The sequence below is a fragment of the Colletotrichum fioriniae genome (genome assembly GCF_027942845.1).
Source record: "Colletotrichum fioriniae strain IMI 355084 chromosome Unknown scaffold_16, whole genome shotgun sequence".
Lineage (NCBI taxonomy): Eukaryota > Fungi > Ascomycota > Sordariomycetes > Glomerellales > Glomerellaceae > Colletotrichum > Colletotrichum fioriniae.
This window is the reverse complement of record NW_027076852.1, coordinates 1,153,480-1,167,321: the sequence shown is the minus strand read 5'-3', so window position 1 is coordinate 1,167,321 and position 13,842 is coordinate 1,153,480. Positions and strand designations below refer to the sequence as shown.

Here is a 13,842-nt window from a genome sequence, read left to right as displayed (position 1 = left end):
TTGAAGTTGAAATTGAAGTTGAAGTTGAAGTTAAAGTTGAAGTGACAATGTTCGCACGTGTATGTATAATAGTCTCAAAACATCAAGAAAGATCCGCCTCGCGCAACCCAGAAGAGAGACGTTGCCTCTTCTCTTCAGTCGTAAACAGTACCAAAAAGCTAATCATTCATGTCACAGGCGAAAGTTGCCAAAGACGGCAATGCGAGAGATAAATCAAGTCCATTGGTGAAGATAATCTTTCTTGTCTCCGATGCTTAACAGAAGTCTCCGCCGTTCAAATTTGAGGGCGCAACTTCATCCCAGCGTTGCGCAGAATTCCTTTCAGCTCGGACGGACACGGTCAACAGCCCGAGGTCCCGCCCTTGCGATTGCTTGAACAAATGCCTTACTTCGGAGACTTTTCCATCGGTTCGTGAGGTTCGTCCGGTCTGGAGTTACGCCGGTGGGGGACACTGCGAGTATGCACGTTTTTGAGTTTCGGCGACTAACGCCTCTTATCCCCGGACCCCCTACTCCTTCTGCCCCCCGGCCGATATTTCCTTTCTCGGCGCCGTTTGTGATATCCAAGTGCCGCTCCGCATGCTCCACATCAACTTCCGCTGCGGCGATCCTCCCTCCGATTACATGCCATGTAATTTGTTCAGCGGACTTTCAAGATGTGTACCATAGAAGACGATAGAATGGTGAGCTCTTTGAGCTGCCTCAATATAGACCCAGAAGAGCGATTCTCATAAATATCGTCGGTATGCCACGGCTCTTCTCTCAGCTTTCACCAACCACTTCTAACATTCATCATACTCGTAACTCGCAATACTAAATCAACCAAAGATTCCAAGATCGCCCAATATGTCTTCAACTCCCACTACGCAAGAACCTTGGTCGCTCGCCGGCAAGACAGCTATTGTCACAGGAGCGTCTCGCGGCATCGGACAAGCCATCGCCTTCCACTTAGCTCGCAAAGGTCTCTCCAAGTTGGCAATCACGTACGCCAGCAACTCTGACGCGGCGCAAAAGACTTTAGACGAGTGCCGCAAGCTCGGGGTGGAAACCGCCATCGCCATCCAAGCAGACGCTCTCGACCCTACGTTCGGTCCCAAAATCGTCTCCCAAACGCTCGAGCAGCTTTCCACCACCTCCATCGACATCCTCGTCAACAACGCCGTCCTGAGCGACTACTCCAAGGTGGAGCCCATCAAGGACACGACGCTGCCCGTCTTCCTTCAAGTCATGCAGGCCAACGTGTTCGCGCCCATCTCCCTGACGACCGCCGTCATACCTCACTTGCCCTCCCAGGGCGGCGGACGCGTCATTGCCATCTCGAGCGTTCTGGCGTACCAAGCAAACTCGGACCCTACCATGACGTACGGGGCCAGCAAGGCCGCCTTGCAGAGCTACACGCGGTCTCTCGCCGAGGCGTTTGGCAAGACCTCCAAGGCCACGTTCAACAGCGTCGTTGTCGGTCTGACGGCGACGGACGCGATCAAGAATAGTCAGGACTTGATGCCTGCGGGATACCTCGATGGGCAAATTCGAGACACGACGGCGGCGGACCGGATTGGGGTCCCCGAGGATATCGCGTACATCGTTGGGTTTCTTGCTAGCGAGGAGGGGCGCTGGGTCAACGGGGCTGCTGTTAGTGCCAACGGAGGTAATCGGCTTGCCATGGCTGCTCTCGGGTAAATGGAATTTGTGTAGTTCGGAAGCTATCCAGCCCATGGCACTGTTGGGATTTCCACGAGAGCCTTTCACAGAAAGAATCGCATATAGAAAATAACCTTTTCCATAAAGCCAACGAGGGACGTTTAGAACGGCGTGTCGTGGGCCCGTCGCTTGAACAGCAGCCTAGGTCTTTTGGGTTTTCCTCTTCCTCACGCGGGACTAAGACGAGCCGGGTGTGGGGGGATTCCTAGAGGTTGAGGCTGTAAATGATTGATAGTTTTGTCTGATTGGTGGCACAGAACCGGCCGTTCTTGATATTGAAAGAAGCATTCTGTGTGCCTGTTTGTAGGATGCGATGAGGGTGCTAGTAGCCGGTTCGTCTTTCCTTGGCCTGGGTCTGTCGCCAAGGGAGCGGCAATGAAAGATGGCGAATATGTAAACTCGGCACATAGGTATCGCAAGACAGCTCTCTGGGACGGTCCCGTACACTGTAGCGAAGAACGATGATTCGAGCGCGGCTGAGCCTTGACGTAGGTGAAGATGAATTACAGCAGATGAGAAAACGGTAAAAGAACAGGTGGATGGACTGTCCGCCACATGCCGGAAGCAAAGGCAGGTACGGCCAGACGTCAGAGTATTCCGTGACTGCTTAGTATATACCTTATATATACCACTCCAACTCCGTTTCTGTCACCAGCCAGCAGGCGTCCGTCTAGGTCGACGGGTCAGGTCAAACTGGCTGGGTGGTGGAGTGGTTAAAGGCCAACAATTTATTACGCCCAGAGCCTACTCGACGACAGGCTACGAGTTCGAGTTCGATTCCCAGAAAGTGCACCAAGAGATGTAGCCACACCGGTGGTGAACTCTTTTTTTGCCTTTTTGGGAATTGGGAGGCTCTATGCACCTATTATCCGTAGGTATGTCCAGAGCGAGCGTCAATGATAAAAGACTGCCTCTTACTCAGTTAAGCATACGGCAGGCTATTTGTGCAGAATCGTAGACTGATATTTAGAAGAAAAGCGGTGGAGGAAGGGACGCCTTGGAATATACAACTTAAGGCGGCGATGCTCATGAAGAACCTCAGACCACCTACATCAGGATAGCTTCCTTTCCGTCGCTCAACCCAGGTTTATGGACAGACCTATGCTTGCGGCGTCAATCATTTGCGCTGTGCACGCTTACACCGCGCCTCGCTTGCTGAGGGAGCCGACACCCAGATCAGAGGTATCCTAATTGAAGTAGGTAGCTTGAGACAATCCCATTGAAGTAACTTACCGAAAGGCCCGATGTCGCCCTGATAACAGAAAGCCGCATTGTATCGGGTTCGGACTTGGGGTTGTAGTTGGGGATCGGAGCAGGGGCGGATGGCTTGTGGAGCCGGGCCGTCTACTGACATACGTTTGGCTGTTGACGCCGAGACTTTACTCGTTTACCTATCGCCATTTCATGAAAACGTATGCTCCGTTGCCCATTTGTGCCTCACGTTGGTCCTCATAGTTCCGCACCTTGCTCTAGAGTTTTGTCTTGCTCAAACCAAGTGCATCAGGATTTCGGGACACGCGCGGTTACTCATGCGCATGGCGGGGGTGGCGGCTTGCCAACCGCACCCCTAAGGAGAACGTCATGTCTCAACACATATTTCAGAAGCCAGTCGTTGTACTCCTGGCTCACACTGGAAACCGAGATCGGGGGACCGGTGTATCTGGAACGAAGAAACCGTTTCTCGTCTATGATCCTCAAATAGTCCAGGTTGGTCACGTCCGCCACCAGAATCCCCACTTCCTCGGGCGTCCTATCACCCATCAGGTTACCAGCCCGCGCGATGTCCTGCCGCAACCCCATCAACCACAGGTGCGTGCCGAGACGTAGTCGTGGATCATAGTGTATTCCTTGTCGGGCGCCTCAATTACGAGAGTAAGTGCTCGCTTTGGCCGGTCAGTATCGCGGCAGCGCAAGAGCTCTCCCTCGCAGTAGTCGTCTTCTTCTTCTTTGCTACTGCTGCCCTCCGACTTATAGAGGTCATCGTCCGACAGCTCTGCATAAAGACTGAGTGCCTCAGGTCTCGAAAAAGGGTTTGACATGGCAGTTTGTTGTAACATGAGAGTAACTCCAAGGTAAATTTGGAAAGTTATTTTATCTCCTGTGCCGTATATATCTCGTATGAACCTTCTAACTGTTTATAGGGGTTTAGTCCTAGAAACACATACGTTATACTCACGCCATCTTTAGACCTTTAAATTCTCCACACCATTTCGGAAACGGAGGTAGATCATTGTCCATAAGTCTCGGAGCGATGACAATGATAGAAGACGTGCTCATTGGCATACGACACGCCAAAACCTGGGCTTTGAAATGAGATAATTCCGTTTAAAAAGTCTTTCCCAAAGGGATTTAATCGGGGTGGTGATGCCTTGAAATAGATGGGCGAGGAGGCGGTGCTCATGAAGCAGAGATTCCTTCGTCATGGATGAAAGGGGCCCCCAGGTTGGGTGTAGGATCGCGCTTGCGGCGTCTATTTCTTTCCCCGGTGTGCGTTTCCATCGCGCTTCGCCTTCCCCAAAGAGAGACCGACAACTAGGTTGAAGGGACTGTGTCTGGTTTGAGTGAATCCTAATCAGGCTGCCGAGAAAGTCAAGGCAGAAGGCCGCACGATGTCGGGGTCGGACTCGGGGGTTGCGGTTGAGGATCGGGGCAGAGACGGAGGGGGGTGGAGATCAGGCTTACATAAAGTCGCTACAGTGGGATTCTGGGATGGGAAAATAAAAATAGCAGTCTGAGCCACACACCTTGCGGGTGCTTCCCGAGTGGGACGTGGCGAGAGATGGCACGTGGCTTGGAGAAAGAGGTGTGGCGTATGTGCAGCTTACATAACACTAGCAAAACTCGGTCAAAGTGAGCAGTCGGGCGGATTCGATGTACGGAGTAGAGCACACCACACCAGCATTGAGAATGGCAGATGGATGTTCGTACCTCGGCGATGACTGATGAACCACTCGGACATTTCAGCAGACCAGGGCAGGGCACCTGCCACATTGGCTCAGGAAACAAGTAATAATTCCCCGAGTTGAAATCAGGCACGCCGTCAATACTCCGTATTACCGGGCCCGCGGTTCCTCTACTCCTGACCTTCGTACGGTCCCCAGCATCCCCATTGGCTTGTTCGTAATCGTTTTCTCCAAGCTCGCTTCTGCTTGTTTGAACTTTGGGATACCTAAACCTTCCGGGCAGTGCCGGGGTGAGCTATGAATGCTGTGCGATATTTTCGGTCACACGTACCCGTAGATAGATGGCTATGTAGGTAGGTAGGTACCTTGGGAGTTGGATCTTTTGGGTGCTGACCGGGTTCCACTCATGGAAGTCAGATTCGAAGATTCCATCATGTGTCACCTCCCTGCCCTTCCAAGCCTTCCTCGACTGAACGCTTCCGTGCGACCTGGCGATTGTCTTTTCCCATAACGAAGAGGATGGGCAAAAAGCCGCTGATCAAGGGACGTTCGGTGATTCGGCACATTGCAAAACACATTGGCTGCAGCTGTTGAGGCAATTTCACACCACACAGGCAAGGGATCTTCATCTCCCCGTGTCCCCCTCATCTTTGAAAGGTTCAGTCGAAACACTCACACGCCCACACGCTGTTCTTGATGGCGGTTGAGCGGTACCGGGAAATTTTTATATGGCTGCCTGATTGATGAACGAGATGCGGTTCCACGCGACCAGTGCCACAGATGGGGAGTCTGGTTTAGGTACCTTGGTTTTCGAGAGTCAATTCCCTTCAAGGCCCAATCATATCCGCCGACAAGGTCACGGCGGGGGAAGAATACCCAAGATCCAAATGCGATGATTGGCAGCTGTCGGTGGAGGGGCTGATCGGCGGACTCAAAATGGAGACCCTTGGCAAGCATGGGCAGCAGTATGGAGACGAGACGGGGGGCGAATGTCACCATCGGGACGCCCGAACTAGTCGGGCCACACGGCCGGTCGCAACCCTTTTCACTTACTGTAGGTACTCTCACTTGGTGTAAACTCGTCAGTGGTTTGAGTCGCACTGAGTGGCTCGCTTCGTTGTTTTGCGCTTTTGGTGGTTGTTCAGCGCGTGCTTGTCAAAGACGCGGATCACAGATCTGACGTGACACGGAGGGAGACCGTGAGGGCACGCATGGGGGGATGGGGGCGAAGATCGACTGCAAATCATCAGCCGGCAGCTCTTAGCTGAGCTGAAGGTTGAAGACTGTGTAAAAAGGGGTCTCTTGTTATTATTTTATGTTGGTTTTTTGAGGCGTTCAAGTGGCAAGATGGGTGAAGACGAACACGAAATGAAAGAGGCAAATTGTTGTGCATGATGTACGGCAATCTTGGCTAGGCAGCAAGCTGTGAAACTCGCATTATCCAGAGAGATATGTTGATAACATTGAGACCAAGAGAAGAGTGTCGTGGAGCTGCACTTGGACGCATCTTAAGACAGCAGAAGAAATGAGCGAAACGTAGTAGGCCTGGGGTTTCAAGTACGTACATACGTACGTACCTCTACCATGAACTTCTAAGTAGGGTGTTTTGAGGGCCTGTACCCTGTTTGGACTCTCCCGCATACCCTCAATGTTCCGACGGTGCCTTGGGTGCCCTTGAGGATGGGGCTTTAAGCATTGGATAAGTAGGATATCCGCCATCATCTCTCAATCAGCGTGAGCAAAAGCCGCAATGGAAGTCCACTAGTTCATCATTGAATTCCATAAGTTACTGTATAGTTATAGCATGGTGGAGGCATCTCGCGAGATCTGGCAGCCTGTCTTGGTCAAGATACTAACCCAGACAGGCGTGCCAAAGTCTGACATGGAAGTCGGCACGCAGATTACGATACTAAGTTGTTGATGTCAAGTTCAAACTTCGGATTCTCAGATTCGGATTCGAGAAAGACGGTGTTGGTACGTATCTTGGAGTATCCCTGTACCCACGGATCTTGTACCCTGTACCTTGATCTCCCCCACGACTTACACCACCAGGGTAGTGACCAGTGACCATCACCCACGGTCCACCCGTCTCGACGTCGTCCCGCCAGGGTTTCTCATCCTTCGAGCATCCCAAGCTGGGCCAAGCCTCCCTCATCCCTCACCCCATTCCATTCCGCCCTTTTCTCTTCCCAACCAGCTACGCTACGTACTGCTGTCCGCTTTCCGCTCTTTTTTCTCACTGTTCGGGAAGCCAAAGTTCTGCTAAGTCGCTAGCTGGCTGGCTGGCCTTCGCCCTCATCTTGGCATCCTTCCATGGCCGCATCGGGGTCTCCATCCCGCGTCTTGAATTTCAATTTCCCGTCACGCCAGAAAGCATCGTCATTTCATTATTCTCAACTCCTCCAAGGCTCCAAAGAGAAATAGGAACTTTGGCTTGCGTCGTCAAATTACATTTGCTTCCTTCGCTCGCGGCATTTCGTCCGAAGCGGGTACCTGCTGTTTGCCAGGCATGGAAGCGAGGCGCCGAGGGGCTGTACCATGCTTCTCGGTCCGTTCTCACTTTTGTTCGTCTGCTGCTCTGCTCATTTCTCTGCTCCCAGACGGTCGGTGAACTGATGCATAGTACATAGCCTATCTACCCGTACCTTACCTGAAGTGATCCCTCACTCAAAGAAGAGTACTCCTCCGTACCTACATCCATACGGCAAGGTCCCCGGCATTCGGGGCCGTGCTGTGCATTAAACGATGAGCTGCCAATGCCATTATCCCGTACTACTAGTCTAAGATACTTACCCACAGATACGGGTCACTCTCACACTGGCGTAACTGGGTTTAATTCTGCTGCCTCAGCCGCCCTCCACAGTCTCGGCCTCGCCTCACACCTCGCGCCTCACGCCTCATACTGCACGCCTCTCCCCTCCCACGCTCTCAAGTCTCACACTCACACTCACACTCACGCAGCCCCTTTGCCCATCACTCACTATTCACATCACCTTACATCAAGACCAAGACCCGATGCAGGTGGCAGCTAAACCCTCGTTCCCCCGGGCCCCTCTAAGGTACCTTAGCCTCCTTGCCCCATCCCTCGGACACCCTGCGCTGGCTCTGCTGCTTGCTTAGGCGCTTTGCAGCTTAGGTTCTAGGTTCCTCCTCCACGGCGGACCTGTACCGGGCGATGTCTTGCTTGTTCCGCCACAAAACTCCCCTCCTCCTTCCAATCCCAAGGGGAGCCACTCCTCGCCCGCGCTCGCCTTTCAAACGCCTCGCCTTAATATCATACGTAGACTTCCATTCTTAGCGGCCCTGTTCCTGTATCTTACCTCGCTTTCTATACGCTATACGCTTAGAACAAAACTAAAGTAAACATCCGCTTACATCGGAGGGATGAACCGCAGCATCTGATCTGACTACATACATCTCTCATTGTCCATCCATCCATCCATCGCACACCAACACGAAATCTGCTGGTCTCATCCAAATCCACACCACCTCATTCTTTGCCCATTATTGCAGAACATCTCACACACACATACACATACATCCACATACATCCACACACATCCCTTTGACACTAGCGTCCGAGCCCAAGCTCGGCCCCGTACAGACGGATACTGGCACCACATCATACTGCCATACCTCAGTATTCATCCGACTCTATCTCCGCTTTGTCCTACTTTCATCCTAGCCCAGACCGCCGTCGAGTCTAGGGCATCCACTCTACAGTCCGCCTCCCGTCCCTCATATCAACCACGGCCGTCCCCCCCCTTTCATCATGGGCACCATTTGGAGAACAGAACCTATCCCACCTCACCTATTTGACGATATGGCGTCGAGTTCAAGCCGGAAGCCCCAGATCTTCGTCCACTTCGAATTTGGGGTCTCATTCTCACCTAGACATGCACCCAACCAACACTCCGTCACATACGCCTCTCGTGGCTTTCGTGATCGCGCTCAGTTCCCCAGACAAGTTCCACCAACAAATACAAATTATCTAGCAGAGCCCTCACACTCGGCCCACCAACATCAACATCAAAATCAACCCACACGGTCTTCACCACCCATCCAAGAATACTACGCACCCCAACCGCAACCACCAATGCCGCCACACTACGAAGTCAGTAGACAATCTCGACAAGAGAGTCGATCGAGCTCCTCACACGAACGAGGCAGCTCAGCCCCGCCGCCATGGAACGACAGTCCCTGGGATGCCGAACCAGATGCTCTAGGAAGCTCAGCGCTGCCCCGTCAACGACCGCGGGCCCAGAACGCACCCGACTACTGGAAAGCGTTGCCTGAAGTACCCTCACGTTTCCGACTGGGCGAGGATGAGATGCCATGGTCAGCGTCATCGTGGCCAGGCGAGTTCGGCATGCCCGACGAGTCCGAGGTCAACGACTACTCTTCCGAGTTGTCCATGAAGTTCCGCGACGTCTCTCTCACCAACGCCACACCGGTGCCCCGCGAGAGGGGGGACGACGGGCGGAGACAGGAGCTGGAGGCGCTCTCCGCGGCAATGGTCACCGTCGACAACGGCTTCGAGAACCAGTGGTGGTACCAGGGCGAGCGACAGCAGATTAATGCACCGGGGGTGGTGGCTGGTGACTTACACACGACGGCGGCGACCACCGCGGCGGCGGCGCTAGCGAGCACGACGGCGACCGCCGAGGCAGTGGTGGTGCCTACTCCTCAGACCCCTGTGTACCACTACCACCAGCAGCAGCTTGGGGGCTATGACACGAGGGAGTCGATGGGGTGGAGTGACTGCCCAGGGCAGGGGATTCTCACGCGAGCATGATGAGTGCTACGATTTACAACCCGAGTGTCTTGGTGTCACCCATGTCGGAGTACGCGAGCCCCCGCCTTCACCGGTCGATGACTACGAGGTCCGAGGAGCTCTTCTTTCACAGCTAAAAAGGATACTTCGCAGTGGGGGATTTGAGCATGAATTTGTTTCAAAGCATGGCGTACGGGTTTATCATCAATGGATATGTTTTGGGATCACGGAGATCTAGGAGTACAATTGGGATTCACCATGGGCAAGTCTGGACAGACTAGACTATCTTGGTTGGATATGGAAGTTTTATTTATTTAATTCGAGCTTTCTCATGGAGGATATATCCAACACATGCCCAATTTCTTGGACAAGAAAGAGGCCTTGATTCGAGGGAGAGAAGAAGAGAGAGGCCTAGGCTTTCTCCCTCCCTCGACCGAAAAAAATGATATTCTTTAACCCCATTCGCGGTTCCATAGGCACAGTTTACGTTGTCTTGCCCCTGTGACGACCATGTTTTCCTAACCACGAACAACCGGAACAACCCCCATCCTGAGACTCTTTGGTACAAACTTGCACACGGGAGCACAAACAGCTAAGACAGTCAGGGGCAAATCAACACACAAAGCGGGACTTGTTTTTGGGTAAGACAACGGACCAGAAAACAACAAAACGAAATTTCTACCTTGACCAATTGAACATACAGCATGCTAGGGTAGTTGGGCTTGTAGTCTAGACTCTTGAACGGCATGGGTGGGTGTATTCACGTCACACCAAGGAAACAGCAGTCCCTTTCATCCATTAGTATCGTTTTCATTATTTCCAGTTTGCGGATCTCCGCACCGGGATCCCTCCCGCTTGATTCCTGTATGAGGCTTCTTAAAAACATGGCCTTTGTCCCTTTTGAGATGTTTTACGTGATTACGTCTAGGTGGGACGCGTATTGATATCGTCTTGATAGCGGGCGTTCCGCGCGCATGATCTATAACCCGCCGGTTGTGTCAAGTATTTCCGACATGTTTCTTCTTGTGGAAAAACATTCTTGTCCAACTTGAATAGAAATACGGCGGTATCCTTGAACAAATCGAGAGGGTTTCAATTGATATTGCCGAGTGCAATGTTTTGAAAGAACAAGATTGGGATTTTGAGCTGGGGGGGGTCCAAGTCAGAAACGGAAACGGCCTCGGGAGGGACGTCGAGGTTTCATCCCGTTGATGCGCGTGGGTTGGGGTGGGGGAAGGTGATGGGATGACACCTTTCAGAAGTCATTAGCCTGCGGGCAAGTAACCTGGTTTTCCTTTCCACCTTCATGATTTCTATTTTTGTGAGTTGCTTGCTACCTCATGGACTACTAGTAAGTGCCCGCCGGTGAGTTGTATTGGATGAATCCTGGTTCCCCCCAAGGGGGAGGGGGGGTCGACACGGGGCTGATACTGAGCTACATCTTATAGGAGAGGGTTGGCTATGACTGAGGGTGGTTGTTTGTCCTGAGTGTGTTGCGATAGGTAGAGGCCGTGATGAAACATTTCTTCCTGATGCCTTCATCTTGCTGCTCACTGTCTCCCGCCATGTCAGACTGGGCAAAACGGTACTTCTAGCTGCTACCACTTGGTCAGGTGTTATCCACAGTCTATCTTGAGGCAGAAACCTTTTGACGTGAAGGATATCGTAGGTAAGCCGGTAGCCTTGAGGCTTCACGCCCATCTGCCTGCCACAGTGACCCATATGTTCCTATTACCCTGGATGGACGGCAAGAATTCCTAACGTGCTATGCTGCTTGCACTGCCTCATGAAATTCTATTCTGAGGGCACCTTCCGCGTTGGACCAGCCTTTAAGTCCGTAGAACGTGGCAATTGAAGAAGGGGCACAGCTTGATGGCCTTCAAGACCTAGATAGACCCCGCGGTGCTATTGGTATGCACTAGAGACCCGTAATCCAGGTTCTATTCGAGTTTGATGATGATTTTCCCAACAAGAAAAGGGACGATAAGGCACGACTCTTGAATGCCATGCATGCTTTCCCATGTAACGTTTCACCTGAATTGCGGCATGATATGGGCCATCAGTGATGTTTCTTGCGGGGGAGGAGTAAGTCCTGTCGGTAGCTGGCTGTTGACACCAAATTTAGTTTCAGAAACATGTCCATCTCTCTTGCAGTTGCGCTTCGAAGAGACTTCAGGCTGGAAGTATGGCTAGCTGTGGAAGTTGAGTAATATCCCTCATTCACCTACAGGTGCCTTGCCTAGGCACAATCTTGACAGAGTCACCAAAGAAACGATACCATTTCTCAGAAGTCTCGTTTCATTGCAAGGTTTGACCGTACATCAAATATTTCTATTTACATTCAAGCGCCCCCATCTGAGCCGGCCTACTTTGCATTATGTGGATGGCGCGAAGGACCCGCGGGTAGCCTCTGGCGGCATCCGCGGTTCTCGCTGGGAAAAAGCAGTTTCATTCTACAATCATCTTAGTGGCGAGGGGTTCCGTTCCATCCCCCAACCAGCGGCAACACCAATCCTTTCGTCGAGTATCCACATAAGAACGATGCGGGTTGTTACTGAACATGAGATTACTCTACTTGGAAGGCTGCAATGCCAGGGGTAGGGGGGATGATGAATGGCACAGACTTTAGCTCTCTGAAAGCCCAGACAGGGACATATTGGTTGCCAAATAGACAGGAAAGAAAGGGCTATGTATGACCCCATCGCCCTTGGTGACGATGCCCTTGTGTGTCAGGTCTGTCTCTGCCGTGATGAGGTGGGGGTCTCTCAAGTTATTGATGATCTAGGGGAACATCGGTATTCTCATTCTTTACTGATATTTCAGAGTCGCTTATTCTAAAACACCTTAAGCTGCCAGGTTGGGTCGAGAATTAATGCTTGGAAGGATTCACTAAGAAGAGAATCAGGCCCCGTTCAAACAGCGACGGAGGCATTTGCCAGGGTCGATGGAGAAGGATTTCCTCCGCTGGAGTGGGAATACGCGAGCGTGTATTGCCATGTTGAGCAAGATTCTTCCAAATGGCCCATGGAAATCTCAGAGGCCTTCTTTTACACCTCTTGTCTTTGCTTGACAGTCACCTACCTCATATTTGCGATTGAACAATGAGGACAGCATACCTGCCATGAAGCCTGCATCCCCTACCTACTCCTCCTATGTTGAACGTATCCACCACCGACAGTGCTAATCATACGGAAAGAGGGCTCTCAAATCAGGCTCCAGCATTGAAGACCGTCGGAACGTATGGTGACAAGTGACCTAAGGGGCAGGTGATACGACGTCAAGCGGCCGAAAGAAGATGAATCTAGCTTGAGGATGCCACGGCAGCTCCCTTCTACTGTCATCAGTCAAGGACGCTGAGTTATTCTTGGAACCCGAGCCCTCTTCTCATTTGCGTCTGTTCTGATCACGGGAAAAGCCTAGTGGTCCCCGGGAAATCACATCAACATCTCAAGGCTTTTGAGGGCAGCCTAGTTTTCCAAGAGAGACATGGATTTCACGGTTATGGGGCGGGGCTATGAGGCCTCGATGTTGGGCCTGTACTACATGCCTGTTCGAGGCTCGAAGACCGGTCTAGGATTCAAGCTTTCGGGAGCGGACTTATAGCCAAGTTGCAAAGGGGGACAGATTAACGCGGCCGGGTAGCTCCAGGAAGACCAGGGCAGCTTCAATGAGTTGGATACCAGAGGCCGCGGCGAGATCATGCCCTTGTAAGTGTCAAGAAGTCCAAACCATAAGACACTCAAAGTAGGAAGATTGGAATGAGGAAAGTACGGCGGCTTGACGCGCCATACACTCGAGCGAAAGGAGTGGTTATTACTCAGCGAGAAAGCCACTCGATAACTTTGTCGAGCAGAGGTCTTCTCATGCAGTAGAAGAGCTGGTGCTTTCTGAGGCACTTTCAGCGCGAGTATCACGAGGAGATATTTGCGTAGAATCTTTACGGCTTCTCAGTTAGTTCTGTCCGACTTGCATCCCTCCTGCAAGTCATGGTTCTATAGCCGCCGGCCGGTGCAACCTCTTTCCGACAATGTCGGCGGCATGTAACCGCGGAATCATGGGTTTTATCCCTGCTCTTGATTGCCGAGTTGAGCCTTCACGGAGAGACCAATCGAGCCGATTCAGCTCCACAGACACTCAGTCTGATTGCCGGCCGGATCAGGCTTCGACATACGGATAGAGACCTACGGGCAGAGGCCCCCATCCCCCACACCGCCTCTGACATGTGGCGTTCAGCTGATATCCCGACAACTAATGATTTGACGATACATAAAATCTCGGCAATAAAAGGGGGCGGGTGGTCTTGTGGTCGCAGGTCGGGGAATGGAGGGTGGAGGGGAAGCTGCAGGAGAATTAATTCTGCTGCCTGGAGGATGGACGGATATGCCGCGACGGGGATTGGGGACGACGTGGTGGACGCTAGTGCGTGTCGAACGATAGTCGGACCGTCTTTTGAGATCTGCTGCA

The 13,842-nt window shown here is 52.2% G+C and overlaps 2 protein-coding genes across 2 annotated transcripts; both read left to right on the top strand.

The window, feature by feature from the left end:
• Positions 1-846: 846 nt before the first annotated feature.
• On the top strand, positions 847-1,680 carry N0V96_011173 (uncharacterized protein; the record flags this gene model as incomplete). Its single annotated transcript, XM_053197280.1, has 1 exon — positions 847-1,680. The coding sequence occupies one exon, from the start codon at positions 847-849 to the stop codon at positions 1,678-1,680; it is 834 nt and encodes a 277-aa protein (XP_053045371.1).
• A 7,020-nt stretch (positions 1,681-8,700) lies between these two features.
• Positions 8,701-9,399, top strand: N0V96_011172 (uncharacterized protein; the record flags this gene model as incomplete). The annotated part of the gene is made up of 1 exon (XM_053197279.2): positions 8,701-9,399. One exon carries the CDS (start codon positions 8,701-8,703, stop codon positions 9,397-9,399), a length of 699 nt encoding a protein of 232 aa, XP_053045370.2.
• Positions 9,400-13,842: the final 4,443 nt, after the last annotated feature.